The sequence below is a fragment of the Lepisma saccharinum genome, unplaced genomic scaffold (assembly GCF_977018435.1).
Source record: "Lepisma saccharinum unplaced genomic scaffold, izLepSacc3.1 HAP1_SCAFFOLD_222, whole genome shotgun sequence".
Classification (NCBI taxonomy): Eukaryota; Metazoa; Arthropoda; class Insecta; order Zygentoma; family Lepismatidae; genus Lepisma; species Lepisma saccharinum.
In genome coordinates, this window is record NW_028143003.1 from 213,335 (window position 1) to 234,275 (window position 20,941).

The 20,941-nt window shown below is 41.5% G+C and overlaps 1 protein-coding gene across 1 annotated transcript; it reads left to right on the forward strand.

The window, feature by feature from the left end:
- The first annotated feature begins 7,920 nt into the window (after window positions 1-7,920).
- LOC145982518 (uncharacterized) lies at window positions 7,921-8,307 on the forward strand. The gene has a single exon (XM_083115968.1). The coding sequence runs from the start codon at window positions 7,921-7,923 to the stop codon at window positions 8,305-8,307; it is 387 nt and encodes a 128-aa protein (XP_082972094.1).
- Window positions 8,308-20,941: the final 12,634 nt, after the last annotated feature.

Consider the following 20,941-nt stretch of genomic DNA (forward strand, 5'->3'; position numbering starts at 1 on the left):
GACGCGTAGAGATCACCCACAGTAGTTCCCGGGGAGAAGAGCGATAAGGAGGATGCACCAGTAAATGCCCCCAAAAGGAAATTCTTCGTGACATCTACAGGCAGAAGTGAAGCAGCCGAAAGAAGAAGATTTCGTCTCATGTGAATGCAAGGAGAAATACACAAGGACTACCTTCTGAGGGAGACAGCCTCAAAACAACACAACCCAAATTCATAAAATTATCAAATAAAACCCCTCTGTAGATACACGTACTGGTACGCCAGTAAGAACATAGCACCGGAAATCCGGAGCTTCATAAACCCTTGTATTCATTATTAATACTCATAATAATATAGTATCTTATTTTCGTATTACCATTGTTATTTTCATTAATATTTTATTAAAAGTTATTTTACTTTACATTTACTAGTTATCTGATTGTAATCATACACGTCGCCATGAATTAGCTGAAGTGCACACATTTCGGCCTACACATACACAACATGGCGACGATCTTCTCTTTTATTTTTTTATTGTTTTTTTCTTTCTCACTACAAATTGCAATACTCCACTATAGTGATGGAACTCGAGTGCTCTATACCTTGTCCACTTCCTCCTAAAGGAAACGGGACGGGACACCGAGGGCGGAACACCTAGCCTCTGGGGTGGAGCAAACGACGAAACAATACAAACTAAAAATGGTATTCAACCATCAACTCACCCTCTCTCGGTGGCTGGTCCAGGAGCCTAATCATACCTTTAAAAACCAACTATATTAAATAGAGCACTCGAGCCATACAAATCCTCAATTTCTTAGATTCTGGTACCACAGAATCCGGTACTTACAGCCATACCAAACTACAATAAACTGCAAACACTTTCATACAGAATCTCCATCTCACGAAGAAATAATTGTGTACTGTAATACTGTGTCCATACACTATTTTATGTAATCATTTCATGTATGTAAAAAAAGGTAAAGTGTTCCCCTGTGCATAGCACCACGCCTTGAAGGCGTATAGGGGGTGTGGGGGTAACGCCCCACATTTCATGTATGTAGTAATGTTATTTTCTTGTATACTTTCAAATATTGTAATGGGAAATTTAATAAAGTGGTAGAGCAAAACAATAACGGGGGAACCGTAATTCGAGCAAAAGACGTCCCAGTTTATTCACAGAGGCACTGGGACAAAGCGTATGCCCTCGAATGCATACGGGTGGAGGTTTGGTAACATTCGGGGGTTCCCCCTTTATTGTGTATAATGATTTATTTCAATAGTGATAAATGATAAGACCGAAACGCGGAACTATTGATCTAAGGGACTATTATTTGTCAAGGTTTACAATCCGAAATCGGGATACTTCGTTCTGAGTACCTGGTTCTCTAAGGTTTCGGATCCGGCTATTTTCGGAACTGGGTAATCCGGAACCAAAATGTTTTCCGTTACCTCTGGTGTAATTAATCCTCGATCGACTAGCGTATATCTCTTTGGTAAGAATTTGCAGATCTATCTCAGGAAATGCAAAACGATTTGTATAGAATATATTAATTATTGGTAAATTTCTGGAATAATCTACTGCCATTGGAAACTACTGCCCAGCGCGTTGAGTGCTTGGCCACAAATAAAATAGTCTTGACTCTGGATCTGGAAGCCCAGACAATCGAAAGAATTCACCACGCAGAACAAAGAAAAACATATGCTGGTGGAGATTTTCAAAATATGAGAAGTTTTTGTATTTGACAAATTGTATCTTTGTAATAATCAAAGAATAAAATTGCACTGAAAATAATGACTTTTTGTGTAAACATTGCACTTAAAAACCAGATATTCATAAAATTATTATTAATTAAATAAATATAATAATTAAAGAATAGAATTGCACTAAAGGGCGATCTTTTGTATGCACGTTGCACCAAAACAAGATTTTCATAAAATTATTAATTTACATTTTGGATTAGTAATTTATTAGAAACACCTAAATGTCCTAAGATGGAATTTATAAAGTTCTAAGTCTCTCTTTTTAACACCTAGCAATTCGTTCTCTAGTGATAACGGAAGAACGAACCTGGAATTCATTGCTTACACAAGACAAAGTTAAAATCGCGGAATACAGAAGGTCACTAAGTTCGGTGATGAACCTCTACGCTATAAAGATATAATAATAATAATAAATTGTGAATATTCCTCCAAACTCTTTCGTTGATACCAACATACGGCCATATACTGATTTTCAGTGCTCCTTTATTCTTTACTTGAAAAAAACAACACCAAGCAACTCGGATCATAGCTCCAGTTTGATTTACATCAACACAGGGGTGTCCAAACTTTTTAAATGCAGGACAAGTAAGTATGCTCATTGTTAGGAGCCATGGTGGCTCTGTTGATAGGACGTCTGACTGTCACGCGGGAACCCATGTTGTTTGATTTCAGATTTTTACCCACCCTCTAATCAGTGCGTATGTTTGAGCAACTCTGGGGATAACAGGAGCGTAGCGCTGAATACATCACCGCACTATGCCCGAGATCAAGAATGTGTGGGTCCTACGTCCCTACCTTCACACACCCTACGTAACACTATGCCATGCCGAGGAGACAACTCTTCTGTAGTCATTACTAATTTAAGACCGTAATTAATATTCTATCCCTGAAATAAATCATTTTCCGAACTTGTAGCATAATTAAATATATGCATAGTTTTCCAACTAATCGGTACATTTCTCCCTCTCAGTATGTTTCCACAGCTAGAAATAAGAATTTTGGTGAGGAAACCAGTGGCGAAAGACTTAGTTACTACATAAATTACTTTAATCCAAATGGTCTGTTTGAAACTCTCATAATCATTGAAAGCATTCACACGTCTATAGACATGCACTAGTACATTTGTCCTGTTATTTGTGTAAGACTGACTTATTAGATATGCATTAATCTCAGTTTCTATGAAAAAAAAAATATATGTATTATGGGTTATATAAATGTATAAATGTTTCAGGTCCTCTGCTACGGGACAAAGAGAAATTCAAGGGCAAGATGAAGAACTTCCTCAATTGGTTGTACAACATGAAGACAATCGGATGGAGGTTTCAATAGCTAGCAGCCGGAGAATAGTGAATCTTGCGACATTTGTTGAAGATATTAGGAAAGTGGAACGTCATAGTGTCAGTTTGGGGGTTACTTTGTGCACTGTGCAACGAAAAATTTGGGGCTGGCAAGTGAGCTCAAATTTGTTTGTAAAAAGAGTGTCCCGCAAGTACGATCATTTGTACAGCACAACCAACAGATGTAAATATGGACGCCGTGTGGGCAGGCCTTAGTGTGGGAATGGGATTTTCTCAAACAGAAGAATTTTTCGCCGTACTGCAGTCACCCTACATGTCCAATGCAACATATCAAAAATATGAAAAACGAGTAGGTGATTTCATATGTGATCTAAAACTAGAAACTATAATAAAAAACATTGAACAGGAAAAGAATGCAGCAAAAATGAGTCAAGACATCACAGAGTTGGGTGAACCAAAAATAGGCGTTATTGTTGATGGTGGTTGGTCCAAACGATCTTATGGTCATGGATTCGATGTTCGGAGCGGTGTAGCTGTGGTGATTGGAGCGAAGACGAAGAAAGTGTTCTTTGCCAGCGTACGGAACAAATACTGTGTTATTTGCCAATTGGCAAAAACGAAAAATGAGTCGCCAAGGGAACACGCATGCAATGTTAATTGGAGTTCTTCCTCGTCAGCAATGGAAGCTGATATTATTGTTGAAGGCTTGACGTGGTTGCATACGGAGCATGGCATAATATGCGATAGAATCATTGGAGACGGAGATTCGTCTGTAATGACTAAAATACAAGAAAATGTTCCATACGCCAGACTGGAAAATTTGAGGAAAATATAGTGTTCAAATCATGCTATTAGAAATTTTCTAAGGAAGTTGCACGCATTTGCAGACAACACGAAAATGTTTCCGGGAAAAGAGGGCTTGAAGGGAAGGAAGTTACTGAAATCAAAACTAGAACACTTATCATCTCAGGCACGTCAAATCATCACCGAGTCCGGTTCAGAAGTTCTGAAAGGAGAAAAGACTGAGGATGAAATTCAGCAAAATTTCAAGAATTCTGTGAAAGCTCTCCCTTATCACGTATTTGGTGATCACAATAGATGCCCTGAAAATTGCCCGTCTTCATCCGACGATAACACAGTGCCAGTTTTGGAGAAGGCTGGGATGTTTACAATAATTGAAGAAGCAATAATCCGACTTATTGCATTAAGCGATTCGCTAATATATAACACAAACAATGCGGCCGAAAACTTCATGTCAACAGTTATAAAATTTACCTGGGGAAAGAGAATTGACTTTTCTCGAGGTCAAAGCTACACCAGAAGAGTATCGGCAGCTGTCTTATCCCACAGTTCACCGGGCAATGAATGGCAAAGAAAACAGTACAAGAGAATGCACAAGAAAAACCCTTCATCTCCAATGGACTTATTATTAAAAGAAGCAAAAAGCTCTTGAGAAATAAGGAACATTTCACATCAAGAAGATCATTATTTCAGAAGGGCACCAGTGACATTGTCAGTAACTTTAGTGCAAGACAAAATTTGCAAAAAAAGAACACAGAGAGAGAATTAGATTACGGTGCCTCGGACATTCCAGAACAACAGTTACGGAATCTTTGCGAAGAATATTACAATAATAAGGTTGACATTGGAAAGGACAAGATTACGGATATTGAACGACTTACCAGAGAACAATCAACTTGCGAACAATGGAAAGCAGAAAGACGGATCAGAGTAACTGCCTCAAACGTAAAGAAAATAGCTTGTAGACGAGCAGGCACTTCAACATCGCCACTCGTCAGAAATTTATTATATCCACCATTCCTCTCTGGTAATGCTATAGCTTGGGGTAAAGCCAACGAACCAATTGCCAAAGAGCAATATGAACAAAAGTTTTCAGTCTCCATAAAAAATTGTGGCCTATGCATCGACGAATTCCATCCATTTCTTGCAGCATCCCCCGATGGAGTAGTCACATGCAATCAAAATTCCTATCTCATAGAAATAAAATGTCCATATGCAGCCTGTTATTGTAAGACCATTGCTGAGGCCGCCCAAAACATCAAGAGTTTTCCACTATGTGTTAGCAACAGTGGTGATTTATATCTTCCCAGAAACCATCAATATTTTTACCAAATTCAAACACAGTTACAGTGTTGCAACATGGAAAGATGTGATTTAGTGCTGTATATCCCTAGTGATTTGAAAGTTCTGACCATAACTAGACATAGAGATTTCATGTGACAGATTATGGACAAGTTGCAAAGATTCTACAATGAATGCTTGCTGCCGGAAATTGTAGATTCTCGTGTAGAACGAGGATTACAAATCCGCGAACTAAAAACGAATGTAGTACAAACTGAGAAGAGACAAGAAAATAGCTGAACCTTGCAAGTTTTCAGTTCTTCCTATTTTAGGAACCTTTATGTCAAGTGAATAATTCAAAATGAATTTTATAGACTACACAAAGTGTTAAATTCCATCAGAACTATGACATCTAGTCTTCAATATGTATATTTGTGTTTATTTCATGTTATAGAGTGTAATGAATTGTTCGGAAAGAGCCATTAAACTGCCCCTTGCCATTTTACGAACATTTATATGAAGTAAAAAATTTAAATGAATTTTATAGACTACACAAACTGTTAAATTCCATCAGAACTATGACATGTAGTCTGCAATATGTATATTTGTGTTTGTTTGTGTGTTATAGTGTGTAATGAATTGTTCAAAAAGAGCCATGAAACTCCCTCCTTTCCATTTTACGAATATTTATATGAATTAAATGAATTCTATAGACTACACAAACTTAAATTTCATCAGAACTATGACATGTAGTCTTCAATTATGTATATTTGTGTTTGTTTGTGTGTTATAGTGTGTAATGAAATTGTTCGGAAAGAGCCACGGAACTGCCTATTGCCATTTTACGAACATTTAGCTATATGAAGTAAATAATTTAAAATGAATTTTATAGATTACACAAACTGTTAAATTCCATCAGAACTATGACATGTAGCCTGCAATATGTATATTTGTGTTTGCTTGTGTTTATTTGTGTTATATACCTGCCGCAAAATTAGTTTGGTATTAACACTTGAGAACCACGTGTTGAAATCGGGTCTACGTCACTGCGGGAGGGTGGGTTGCTGGCATGCGAGCCAATCAAAATCTTCCCAGTGCTTCACCCAGGCCCTGGTTACCTAGCAACAGAAAACGTTTTTCTCGGTGTTGCCGCTTATCGGGCGATTCTTCCTGCGATCAGATTTCATGTTGTTGGGAGAGGACGTGTTGTTTGTTTGTTGCGTTGTGTTACTGTGATATTTTAACCGGTCCGTTTGTTTAGTATTTATTGAATTTAGAGTATTCTTTGTTGTATATAGCGTGTTGTTTTAGTGTGTTATTTTTTGTACATAATTTTCTGTGTTCTGCTTGAGTGTGTCGTGTGCTTGTGTGAAGAATGTCAAGCACGGGAGGCAATACTCGAGATGACAACGTACCAAAGAGGCCATGCACTAAAAGAAAAAGGAATTCTTCTCAAAGGACAAACGCGGGAGATGGTTTGTTTTGAGCGCAAATAATTTGAGCAAGAGAAAAACAATGAGGATCCAATCATTTCTGTAAACAAAGTTCTGGACGGGACTGCTGCTGCTTTCGGCGTGTCTAAGAACACTATTGTTACCATAGGGAAAGAAAAATATAATGAGGTAGAAATAAATAAATAAATAAATGCGAGGCTTCAAAATTGGAAACCCCAGGAAAGAATAGGAATATCAGTAAACGCGTGACAAATTTAGATACTTTTCAGCAAGATGCTATTCTCGCCATATTTACTCTTATTATAGGAGGAAAGATCATCCCACTGTTGTGAAACTGCACGTTTCGTTGAAAGATTCGGCATTTTTTCAAGGTGGGGAAACATCTTTAAGGACAGTCATAAAATATCTGGGATTCTCATAACTAAAAAATTTAAAATGTTCTGACTTCTGTTAAAAAGCTGAGGCTCTAAAGGGTCACTCAGCACACACAAGGACAAAAGAACAGGACAATACAAACAAAATGATACTGGCCATGGGGCCAGTCGCCAGAGCCTCGTTAGTCTTCAGTCCAGGGTGCACTAATGTGGAAGTGAGGTTGACTATTGGGTGCACTACGTGGAAGCAGCACCCCTTACACCCCAGAAAAGTGCACATGTTTTGGGGCAATGGTAGAAATGAAATTGCGACAGTGGACAAAGTAGGTGCCGCAATAGAAAGTGATCCCAACTTCCCTAGGATGAGCAAATCAACAATGAGATGTGTTTTGAACGACCTGGGTTTTGTTTTTAAGTTAAGAAAACGTTCGTCGGCCCTAATTGAAAGAGACGACATTGTTGCTTGGCGGCACCAATATCTGCACACAATAAAGCGATATCGATGTGAAAAGAAAACAGTTTACTACATGGACGAGACTTGGGTTAATGCCGGGCATTCGGTAAACAAAACTTGGGAGGACACAACCGTTGTTTCACATCGGCATGCTTTTCTTCATGGGCTCAGCACTGGACTGAAGCAGCCTTCGGGGAAAGGAGGAAGACTCATTGTTGTGCACATAGGAAGCGAAGATGGTTTTGTGGAAGGTGCTTGTTTGGTGTTTCGTGCGAGAAAAGGCGTTGGTGACTACCATCAGGAAATGGATGGACAGCGTTTTGAGACGTGGTTCGCCGGTATCCTATCCAAGCTGCAACTAAATAGCGTGATTGTCATGGATAATGCTCCGTATCATTCTGTCCGCGTTGAAAATGTACCGAACAATGGTTGGAGAAAAAATGACATTCAAGAGTGGCTTTCGCAGAAGGGTGGTGAACAAACTGAGGAAAAAAATGCAAATTTTTGTGGACATCTTGCATGTTAAAAGCCGAGCTGCTGCAAATTGTGAACAATGTGAAACATTTGTACAGTGATTATAGAGTTGATCGCCTAGCTCGTGAAGCTGGGCACACCATTCTTAGGTTGCCTCCATATCATTGCGAATTCAATCCTATTGAATTAGTGTGGAGTGAGGTGAAACGGTATGTGGCATCCAATAATAAGAAGCTTACATTGAATGAAGTTGAGCGGTTGCTTTGGGAGGGGTTACGTAAAGTAACGCCTGAAAAATGGAAGAATTACGTTAAACATACATTGAAAGAAGAAGAAAAGTTTTGGGAGCTGGACAAACTAATTGACGAGACTGTGGATCCACTCTTTATTGAAATTGATGCCGACAGCGATTCTGATGATAACAGAATCTGAGTGGAGTAGAGGAATTACAGTGATCTTAAAGGTAAGCTTACTCTTTTGTCTATTAAGTGCAAATTGCTTAACATGTTTCTGGGCATAAAACAAGGTTTACTTTGCTTCGTTTATTAAGTGTATTCAAAACATTTAAGTTCGTAGTTTCTCAGTTCATATATTTATTTTTCCTAGTTGCTATTTTTTATCTTTTTGTGTTCGTGACAAAATCGTTAGCGCGAAGCATTGACATTTCTCCGCATACGGATCAGCTGTGCACAAAAACGTTCCGTTCCTCCTGTGTGCTTTCTATGCGGACTCTGAGACACAACTGTGACGGAGAGAATCTTTCATGCTTTGCGCGGAGTGATACAATGGTTTCGCATCAACCTGTAGTGCGGTCCCAGCTGACGTCACTGTCAAGATAGCTTGCATCTTAGTATAGTTTCTGTGTTTATTTACTACCATGTGTCTCATTTCCCAAATATGAAAAAAAATGTTAAGCCACAAAGCGAGACATAAATGTAACAAATGATAAGAGTAAATTACCTATCTTATCAGAGTAAATTACCTATCTCCGTGTAAGTGTCAAACAGATATATTTAGATACAATAGCTTTATGGCAATATGCCAATTCAAGATAGCACAATTTTTATTGAATTTTTACTATATATGTCAAAACAGGGGGCAAGGGGTTGACTTTTTCTTGGTAAGCAAGACTTATTCATTAGGAGGCCTTAGAACAGAAAATAGAGAATCAAATATCACATTACTAATTAATACAAGACATCCCAAATTGTTAAAATGTTAATGGACTCTGTATGAAAATGTGTAGTTTTATTTGTCAATAATACACAATGGCGTAAATATACTTCTAATCAACTTCACCCCTGATAAGCATAGAGTTTTGATATAATGTTTTGAAAGACAATAAATATTCAATTGATACCAACACCCAGGATAATTCTGATATTACAATTTCAATTTAAATATATAGACTTCAAGATGGTAATTTACTCTGATAAGCTAAGCTTACTTCTCATTTTTCCGTGCAAAATTTTCTCATTACAGATTTCGCCACCCGTCAGGTGGCTTTGTTAGGCATGTGGTGCATAGTTTCAGCTGATATGACAGCAGGCTTCATCTAAGGCAGCTTCCAAACTGAGGACAGGTGGCATGCGACTCGGAGGTTTCACACGGAAGTCAACTCAACTCAAATCTCCTTAAAATATTTCACTGCACATGTGTCACAACCAGTCTGAAGTGACATGATGCACGCTATTGAGCAAACTACCCAGTACAAGGTACATGAGAAGCTTGTTGTGTCACTTTGGTTTGAAATGTTGCATTTAATTCTGAGAGTTCATTTCCAAGTGACACTTGAGAGTACCTATGGCCGCGGTGGCTCAGTCGGTAACGCATCTGACTACCATGCTAAAGGTCCCGGGTTCGATCCCCGGCCGGTTCAAATCCGGGAACTTTTCTAACGATGGAAGCGACCCCGGCACCCACCCAGCATCAAATAACATGGGTACCTGGGGGAAACCCTGGGGGGTAAAGGAAGTCAGGGGCATGATGCTGATCACATCACCCCCACTCACGACCAGATCAAGAAAGTGTGGGGCGTTACCCCCTTTACGCCTTCATGGCATGGTGCTATGCACAGGGGAGCACTTTACCTTTTTTTTTACTTGCGAGTACCTTGTTTCTGCTCAGTAGAGTTTTAATGATATCCTAACATGTAGAAATTCATTATAATAAGAAATTTAAGATATTGACAACTTGATGTAATATGTCAAATCATTGATTGAAAATAAAACAAACATGTAACTCATGCATTATATATAGACTTTACATTTCCGAATTATATTCAACCTTGATGGTCCCAAAAACATAGTAAAATATTATAAAATTTTCCTTGATTTTACATTTTCCTGCATTTCAAGTTTTTCCAGCTTGGTCCCTGGAAAACGTAAAGTCACTGTATATTGAAGGATCGTTATAGTTACTTAAAATGAAGAAAAAAATGTTTGTCATGGTTTTTTGTTTGAATGCAGACAGAGTTCAATTGGCAAGTGAAAAAAAAACTTCCTTGTGGGAGCTTAAGCACATACCATTCAGATCATGAATCCATTAACACTAACCACTCACCTGCAACTCCTACTTCATGTAGTAGGTTTGATTTTACCTTAAAATTCTTCCTATTTGAAATTTCACTCAACGCAATCAACAGAGCGTATACTTTACATACAGTACATCTCGTTCTGTATACTCACACCAACAGAAATGTGTTTCAACTCTGCCAAATTCTTGTCACTGTTTTATTTAGCAACACAATGTGACAGCATACCTTGCTGAAAAGTAAGGCATGGATGTTTTTTCTTTTTTGTTTGTATCTGTCGACATGTTTTCATTTATGGTACTATTAAATAAAACCTAAAGCAAATGGCAAATAACAAAGCAGATTGTAAGAAATTGAATTCTGATTTCAGGATGAATTTGAATTTTGAATTTAAAATTTTGGGAGCGTCAGCACTTAGACTATTTTGCTCCCGTCACATTATACGGGGGCCAGCCCCTTACCATGACATACCATGACATATAACAACTCTAACGTTGCATAAATAAAAATCTTAAAATGTTCTGACTTCTGTTAAAAGCTGAGGCTGTAAACGGGCACTCAGCACATACAAAGACAAAAAAAACAGGACAACACACACAAGATTATACTGGCCATAGTGCCAGTCGCCAGAGCCTCGTTAGTCTTTAGTCCAGGGTGCACTACGTGGAAGTGAGGTTGACGTTTGGGCGCCTACGTGGAAGGTACCCCTTACACCCCTGATTTCAGGATGATAAAACTCTGTTTTAATATTATTTTCTAGATTGCTAATGGTAATAGGTGGAAAATAATTTTAAATGCTTGGAACATACATTTCATTCCAAATACTTTGAAAGTTTACAGGCTATTTGACTAGAATTTGAATTTAAAATTTTGGGAGCGTCAGCACTTAGGCTATTTTGCTCCCGTCACATTATACGGGGACCAGCCCCTTACCATTACAAATAACAACTCTAACGTTGCATATATAAAACTCTTAAAATGTTCTGACTTCTATTAAAAGCTGAGGCTGTAAACGGGCACTCAGCACACGCAAGGACAACACACACAAAATTATACTGGCCATAGTGCCAGTCGCCAGAGCCTCGTTAGTCTTTAGTCCAGGGTGCACTACGTGGAAGTGAGGTTGACTTTTGGGCGCCTACGTGGAAGGTACCCCTTACACCCCAGTTTACAGGCTATCAAGTGCAATAGAACTGGTTTCGTTGACATAACAGGGGAGTCCACTTGCATTACCTTTCCCAATTACTTGCCACAGTTTATTTAACATTTTATATCGGTACGTAATTTTCAAAATTACATAACATACACAGGCCAGAATCAAATAAAAAAATGCTCCATTCTCTGCTGTCAGGTTGTACAGCGCATAGGAGAAAGTTCCACTTAAGAAAATAATGGTGCAACGAGCCCTAAGGCACATGTTTAGGCATTAATCATATATTCTACTAATGATACCGAAGACAATCTTTAAAAAGTTACTTGCTAGCTGGACTTGTAAACAAACCAGTTTGCAATGGTAAAGTCAGAAGAAGAATTTGAAGGTCTCTACAAAACATGTAATTACTCTTGTAACACGTGCAACTTGCCAGCAAGTAATGCATTTTATTGAAGGAATCTGGTGGTTTTCCTAAGTTCTGTACATGAGGGTTTAACATCATATTCGAACCTGGTCATTCCTTTGTAACAATCCTCAAAAAGAAAAAAAGTTTAGCCCTCCCCCCCAACAGAAAGCTCTGAGACCTCCGCAACAACCACAACATCAAAATCCTCCCAGCTGACAAGGGGTCCACCACGGTGGTCTTGAACTCTCAAGACTACCTGGCGGAAGCCAACCGCCAGCTGGCTGACCCCTCCACCTACAAACCCACCACAGTTGACCTATCCTCCGAACACCTCAACAAAATCCAGGACTTCATCCACACCCACGGCCCCCCTGAAGGCCTGACAGCTCGTACCACTGCCATGTTAATACCTGACAATCCCCGCACCCCCACCTTCTATCTATTGCCCAAAATTCACAAACCTGGCAACCCTGGTAGACCCATTGTGTCCAGCTATAACTCACCCACAGAAAGAATCTCAGCCTTTGTTCACTCCCATCTCCAGCCTCTTGTGAAAGCTCTACCATGAAACCAACCACTTCCTCCAGAAAATCAGCACCCTTCCACCATTGCCGCCAAATACCATCCTTGCCACCATCGATGTCACGATGTCACTTCCCTCTACACCAACATACCTCACTCCCATGGCCTCTCCATGGAATTCTACCTCAATAGCAGACCCAAACCTCACAACCGCAGCACCAACTTCCTGACCCACTTAGCCCATCTTGTCCTCACTTGTAACAATTTCACCTTTGAAAACCAAAATTTCCTACAGATCCGAGGTACAGCCATGGGTACCAGAATGGCCCCATCCTATGCAAACCTCTTCATGGGCAAACTTGAGCAAAAGTTTTTGGCTACCCAACCCCTCCGCCCCTCTTCTGGCTCCGCTTCATCGACGACATCTTCATGCTCTGGACACATGGAGAACCATCCTTGTCAGCTTTCCTAGACCAACTTAACCACTTCCGTTCCCTAAAATTCACCTGGATGCACTCCCCCAACCAGATCACCTTCCTGGATGTGGACGTGCACATCGAGGGAGGACACCTGACTACCTCCATCCACTTAAAACCCACCAACCACATGCAATACCTACACTTCTCCAGCTCCCACCCATTCTACACCAAAAAAGCCATTCTATTCTCTGGCCCTCAGGGGACAGCACCTGAACACTTCACCCACCTCCCGCCAGAATTATAACCTCCGCCTACACCAGGCCCTGGTCAACCGTGGATATCCCTCCATCCTGGTCACCAAGCAAATATCGCAAGCTGCCTCACACACCACTATCACCAAGAAACCTGCTGCCACCAACCCACCTGCACTCATCGCCCAATATCATCCCCACCTCAACAAAATCAGGCACACACTGCACTCTCTTCTCCCAATTCTCCACAGTGATCCTGAAACCAAAAACATATTTCCCGACAAACCCAGAGTGGTTTTCAAAGGCCCCCCAACCTCCAAAACATCCTGGTCCACAACACATCCAACACCCCCCGGCCCATAAATGCAACCGCCCCAGGTGCAACACCTGCCCCATCCTCATCTCCTCTCACACCCTCCAGGTGCACACGGCCACTGGCAAATTTACCCTCCATCCCAAAGGGACCTGCCATGCCTCAAACCTTATCTACATCCTCACCTGCAACATCTGTGGTGATTTTTACCTGGGGGAAACATCAACGGCCCTCAACCTCCGCATCAATAACCACCGCTCCTCCACCCACAACCTGGACTTCACTGTCGCAGTCCACACCAACCACAACAACATCAGTTTCAATGACTGCTTCCCGGTAGCGATCATCCATCTCCTACCCCAAACAGCCAACACCTCTGTTCGTAAAATATGGGAGAGGGCCTATATTTCGGCCATGAGTGCAACCACTCCACTTGGCCTGAACAAGGCCACCCAGTAATGCCCATCCCTCACGGACCATCCCATCCCTCATGCCCTCCCTCCCAACTCATCCTACACACTCACAGTTTACGACGAGCCTGGTGACAAAACTGTTTTTTTCGTTCTACGCACCGCTTCTTCTTCGATGGGGACCTGGCAACTCTGCTGGGCCCCAACTTCCGGTTCAGTCTCTTTCTCCTCACACCGATGATGCTACGAAGTTAGCGAAAATTTTGAATTTTTCTACTGTCCGGTGAGTGTTTCCTTTTACCTTCTTTGATTTTTACTAGGGATGTGCCGAAGCCGATTACAGATGTATGAAAATCGGCCGAAATTGACACATCGGCATCGGTATCGGAATCGGCAAATATCCGATATTTAAACCGGTACAGATTATACTAGAGTTTTTACCTTCTAATAAGTTTTATATTCTTGTTTTGTAAGATTTATTGAAATTATTGTTATGATTCGACATTATTGTAGAGTTTTTGTAATAAAATTATTGCAAACTCATTCAGAGGATCAACCTAACTATAAATCGGAAATAAAACAGTACATTGCTGAACCAAGATCTGCTGTTGTATTGGAAATTCAAAAATGAATATGCAAACCTGAAGCAAGTGCTGAGAAAATACTTGGGCATACCTGCCGCATCAGTATTCAGTGATTGAGTGTTCAGTGTTGCTGAACAGATTTGAGATAAGAGAAGTAGGTTACTTCCTGAAGTGTTTCCAAATCTCGTGTTTCTGAAGTTGAATCTGGCAGAACAGGAATTAATTTTGCATTTCAAAGAACTGCTTGTGTACTAATGTTTAATCTCTTGAGAATCCATGTTCTTTTTAAAGGTTCACATAACATTTTGTAGATGCAAATGTACATTCGCATCTCTTGAGAATATATATGTATATACGTACATATGATATACAATAGAAATGTACATAGCAAATTTATTTTTGTCATGCTGAAAATAACATCCCATTTCTGTTTAATAATCTTATGTACTGGAATCGGTTAAATATCGGCACCGGTATCGGTTCCAAAAATTATCGGTGAGTACATGGGCATCGGTAAATTTTCAGCTTCGTCACATCCCTAATTTTTACTTAGCCCTTTTGGCCCTCCTTGCTTTTATCCATTAAATATATATATATATATATATATATATATATATATATATATATATATACACTAATGATGAAGGAGACAGTAAACACTTACCACACGAAGAGAAATTATTCTATATTTCGCGATCTATGTCGCATTTTCAAGTTGAAGAAGAAAGATCGGCGTTACTAAGCGAAGAGGCACAGAATACTGACCGTAGCGTCTCTACGATCAGTGTTGCCAGAAACAGTTGATAGATGACGAGAAGTACTTTCACCAGTGTTTACTGTAAGGTGGGTGGGTAATTTTGGGGAGGAGAGGAAAGGGTTATTGGTTGGCTAGGTTGAGTCCGGGGGGTATAGTGGTGTGCGTGCCTGTTATGTAGGCCCTTTCCCAGCGCCTGCGGAAAGATGTGTCAGAGCAGGGGGGATGGGGGGTAAAAGATGGATGATGGCAACACGGAAGAAGTCATTGAAGGTGGTGTTATGGCTGTTGGTGTGGATGGCAACAGTGAAGTCGGAGTTTTGGGTGGAGGAACGGTGATTATTAATCCTTAGGTTCAATGGGGTGGATGTTTCGCCTATGTAGAAGTTGCCGCAGATTTGGCAGATGAGGGTGTAAATTAGGTTGGATGAGTGGCAGGTGCCCTTAGGGTGAAGGGTGAACTCGCCTGCCGCTGTGGGGATCTGGAGGGTGGGGGAGGTGATGAGTATGGGGCAGGTCTTGCATCTGGATTTGTTGCACCTGTGAGCTGGGGGGAGTGGTGTGGATTGGGTGGGAGTGTTTCGGACCAAGATGTTTTGGAGGTTGGGGGGGCGACGGAAGACGACCCTGGGTTTATCCCGAAAGATGTCCCTGGTATCAGGATCAGTGTGCAGGATGGGGAGGAGGGAGTGGAGGGTATGTCTGATTTTTGCAATATGGGGGTGGTATTGGGTGATCAGGGTTGGAGGGTTGGTTTTAGGTTGTTTGGTGCGGTTGTGGAAGTTGGCTCTGGTGATTTGTTTGTTGATGAGGGTGGAGGGATAGCCACGGTTGGTTAGGGCTTGGTGCAGGCGTAGGTTGTAGTTTTGGCGGGATGAGGGGGATGAGTTGAGGTGCTGGCCTCTGAGAGCAAGGGAGAATGGGATGGCTTTTTTGGTGTGGTAGGGGTGTGAGCTGGAGTAGTGGAGATACTGGAGGTGGTTGGTCGGTTTAATATGTATGGAAGTTTCCAAGTGGTCTCCCGCAATGTGGATGTCCACATCTAGGAAGGTCACTTGGTCTTTTGAATGGAACCAGGTGAATTTGAGGGTGGTGAAGTCGTTAAGTTGGTTTAGGAATGTAGTGAGGGAGGGTTCGCCATGTGTCCAGAGGAGAAAAATGTCATCTATGAATCTGAGCCAGAGTAGTGGTTTCAGTTGCTGGGAGTCAAGGAATTCCTGTTCCAGCCTGCCCATGAATTGAATTGAATTTAAAATTTTGGGAGCGTCAGCACTTAGGCTATTTTGCTCCCGTCACATTATACGGGGGCCAGCCCCTTACCATTACAAATAACAACTCTAACGTTGCATAACTAAAAAAATTAAAATGTTCCGACTTCTGTTAAAAGCTGAGGCTGTAAACGGGCACTCAGCACACATAAGGACAAAAGAGAACAATACAAACAAAATTATACTGGCCATAGTGCCAGTCGCCAGAGCCTCGTTAGTCTTCAGTCCAGGGTGCACTAACGTGGAAGTGAGGTTGACATTTGGGTGTACTACGTGGAAGGTCACCCCTTACACCCCTAGCCTGCCCATGAACAGGTTGGCATAAGAGGGGGCCATGTGGGTACCCATGGCTGTGCCACGTATCTGCAGGTAATGTTGATCGCTGAAGCATAAGTTGTTGCAGGTAAGTACAAGGTTGGCTAGTTGTATCAGGACGTGAGTGCTGGGATTGTGGGGTTTAGGTCGGCAGTTAAGGAATGATTCTGTGGCACAGAGGCCATGGGCATGGGGAATATTAGTGTAGAGGGATGTGACGTCAACAGTTGTGAGGATGGTGTTAGGTGGTAGGGGTGGTAAGTTTTGGATGATGTTAAGGAAGTGGTTGGTGTCACGGAGGTAGGAGGGCAGGGCTTGGACGAGGGGTTGGAGGTGAGAGTCTAGAAAGGCTGAAATGCGTTCAGTGGGTGAATTGTAGCTGGACACAATGGGTCTGCCGGGGTTGTTCAGTTAGTGAATTTTCGGGAGGAGGTAGAAAGTGGGGGTGCGGGGGTTGTCAGGTATGAGTGAGGAGATGGTGGAATTGGATAGTCCTTCAGGGGGTCCTCGGGAGAGGACAAAATCCCGAATTTTGTCAAGGTATGTGGTAGATGAATCAACCGTGGTGGGCTTGTAGGTTGATGAATCAGAGTGTTGACGGGAGGCTTCCACCACGTAGTCAGAGGAGTTCATGACTACTGTGGTGGACCCTTTATCGGCAGGGAGGATTTTGATGTCCGGGTTGTTGCGGAGGGACCGGAGGGCTTGGTGTCCAGCCCAGCAGAATCATTCCTTAACTGCCGACCTAAACCCCACAATCCCAGCACTCGCTTCCTGATACAACTAGCCAACCTTGTACTTACCTGCAACAACTTATGCTTCAGTGATCAACATTACCTGCAGATACGTGGCACAGCCATGGGTACCCACATGGCCCCCTCTTATGCCAACCTGTTCATGGGCAGGCTGGAACAGGAATTCCTTGACTCCCAGCAACTGAAACCACTACTCTTGCTCACATTCATAGATGACATTTTTCTCCTCTGGACACATGGCGAACCCTCCCTCACTACATTCCTAAACCAACTTAACGACTTCACCACCCTCAAATTCACCTGGTTCCATTCAAAAGACCAAGTGACCTTCCTAGATGTGGACATCCACATTGCGGGAGACCACTTGGAAACTTCCATACATATTAAACCGACCAACCACCTCCAGTATCTCCACTACTCCAGCTCACACCCCTACCACACCAAAAAAGCCATCCCATTCTCCCTTGCTCTCAGAGGCCAGCACCTCAACTCATCCCCCTCATCCCGCCAAAACTACAACCTACGCCTGCACCAAGCCCTAACCAACCGTGGCTATCCCTCCACCCTCATCAACAAACAAATCACCAGAGCCAACTTCCACAACCGCACCAAACAACCTAAAACCAACCCTCCAACCCTGATCACCCAATACCACCCCCATATTGCAAAAATCAGACATACCCTCCACTCCCTCCTCCCCATCCTGCACACTGATCCTGATACCAGGGACATCTTTCGGGATAAAACCCAGGGTCGTCTTCCGTCGCCCCCCCAACCTCCAAAACATCTTGGTCCGAAACACTCCCACCCCATCCACACTACTCCCCCCCCAACTCACAGGTGCAACAAACCCAGATGCAAGACCTGCCCCATACTCATCACCTCCCCCACCCTCCAGATCCCCACAGCGGCAGGCGAGTTCACCCTTCACCCTAAGGGCACCTGCCACTCATCCAACCTAATTTACACCCTCATCTGCCAAATCTGCGGCAACTTCTACATAGGCGAAACATCCACCCCATTGAACCTAAGGATTAATAATCACCGTTCCTCCACCCAAAACTCCGACTTCACTGTTGCAATCCACACCAACAGCCATAACACCACCTTCAATGACTTCTTCCGTGTTGCCATCATCCATCTTTTACCCCCCATCCCCCCTGCTCTGACACATCTTTCCGCAGGCGCTGGGAAAGGGCCTACATAACAGGCACGCACACCACTATACCCCCCGGACTCAACCTAGCCAACCAATAACCCTTTCCTCTCCTCCCCAAAATTACCCACCCACCTTACAGTAAACTCTGGTGAAAGTACTTCTCGTCATCTATCAACTGTTTCTGGCAACACTGATCGTAGAGACACTACGGTCAGTATTCTGTGCCTCTTCGCTTAGTAACGCCGATCTTTCTTCTTCAACTTGAAAATGCGACATAGATCGCGAAATATAGAATAATTTCTCGTCGTGTGGTAAGTGTTTACTGTCTCTTTCATCATTAGTGTTTATCCGCCCTTCTGGCACCTTTTCTGATCCTATTCCTGTGTTTATATATATATATATATATATATATATATATATATATATTAGGTTACATGGTTAGTATCAACCCTGAAGCTGCTGTTTCTTCAGCTCAATGTCCACAATCTTCTCTTCAATTTGCAGTTATAGCAGTTCCATCCTTTTGGCATGTTCATTCTTCTCGCGATTGCTCTTCTCTTCTGCATTAGCCAGTTTTACTTTTATAAGTTCTATGTATATCCTGTTTGCTTCTTCACTCAGTGTCTCAACTGTCCGCCGTTTCCTGGAGCTGATGCCAGTACATTTTGGTCAGTTTCCTACAAAAGAAGACTAAAATAATTCTGGACAAAAAAATGAAGGGCTGTATATAAAATTACATGTTGGAATAAAATCTACAGGGTGTCACTGTAGAACGTTATTAAACCTTGACTGTAGGGAACATCAAGACCAACAAAGTTCTTCTAGATAATCTGTGCAGTGAGTGCAAGTTTTTTGTTGTTTAAAACCCTATATGTAGTAACCAAATGACATATTTTCCCTGTATTTTCATTTTTTGATATATATCAATAACCACATACATAAATGCCTTCATTATTTCAAGTGTATTCCAGTGATATAACTGTTTATAAGAAGTGCATATTAGTAATGAATTAGTGATAACCAACATTATTCAAATTCATGTGTTCCCATTCATATTGTTAATTAATGAATGTAACCAGGTGATACCTGGCAAATGCAGGTTTAGATATGTTAATTCCACCTTTTAAGTACAAAAATGACAAAATGGTAAGTTACACGCCATTGTTTGTGTGTTAGCAAGTTCACTGATATGTCTGCATTGCCCAGTAGTGTTAGCATCCATGCAGTTAAACCCTGATTTTACATTATACATTTTTTTTTAATTTAAAATTTTGGGTGCGTCAGCACGAAGGCTATTTTGCACCCGTCACATTATACGGGGTCCAGCCCCTTATCGTTACAAATAACAACTCTAACGTTGCATAATTATAATTATAAAATATTAAAATCTTCTGACTTTCGTTAAAAGCTGAGGCTGTAAAGGGGCACTCAGCACACATAAGGACAAAAGAACAGGACAATACAAGCAATATTATACTGGCCATGGGGCTAGTCGCCAGAGCCTCCTTAGTCTTCAGTCCAGGGTGTACTAATGTGGAAGTGAGGTTGACATTTGGGTGTACTATGTGGAAGGTCACCCCTTACACCCCACATTCATTCTTCATGGTCTCACAATAGTCAAATCAAGGTTCCACATATTTGTCCATTTCAAACAGAAAATGAGCCCCCCCCAAAAAAAAATGGGGGGTCCACACCATGCAAGTAATTAATGTAATTGCCAAATAGACACACTGCTAACTTATGCATGTGTTTCAAGCTCTGCTTATATGTACTACATACGGATGCTCCAGTTCAGTACCATTATTTGGTTGACAACATGGCTGCTGCACCTCAGGATAGTGTCCTTGCAGCCACATATGTCCTGGGGTTCAATTTGCCTTAAAGTCCAGTATTGTGATTTGGTTCACTTGTGAACAAACTGAATATCCATACCAACTTTGAAAATAAATATTTACTTAATTGACATTGAATACAGAAGGTTGTTCGCTTTATATCCAACCATTTGAATTTGAATTTAAAATTGTGGATGCGTCAGCACTACGGCTATTTTGCACCCATCACATTATACGGGGTCCAGCCCCTTATCGTTACAAATAACAACTCTAATGTTGCATAACTGAAATCATAAAATATTAAAATCTTCTGACTTTCGTTAAAAGCTGAGGCTGTAAAGGGGCACTCAGCACACATAAGGACAAAAGAACAGGACAATACAAACAAAATT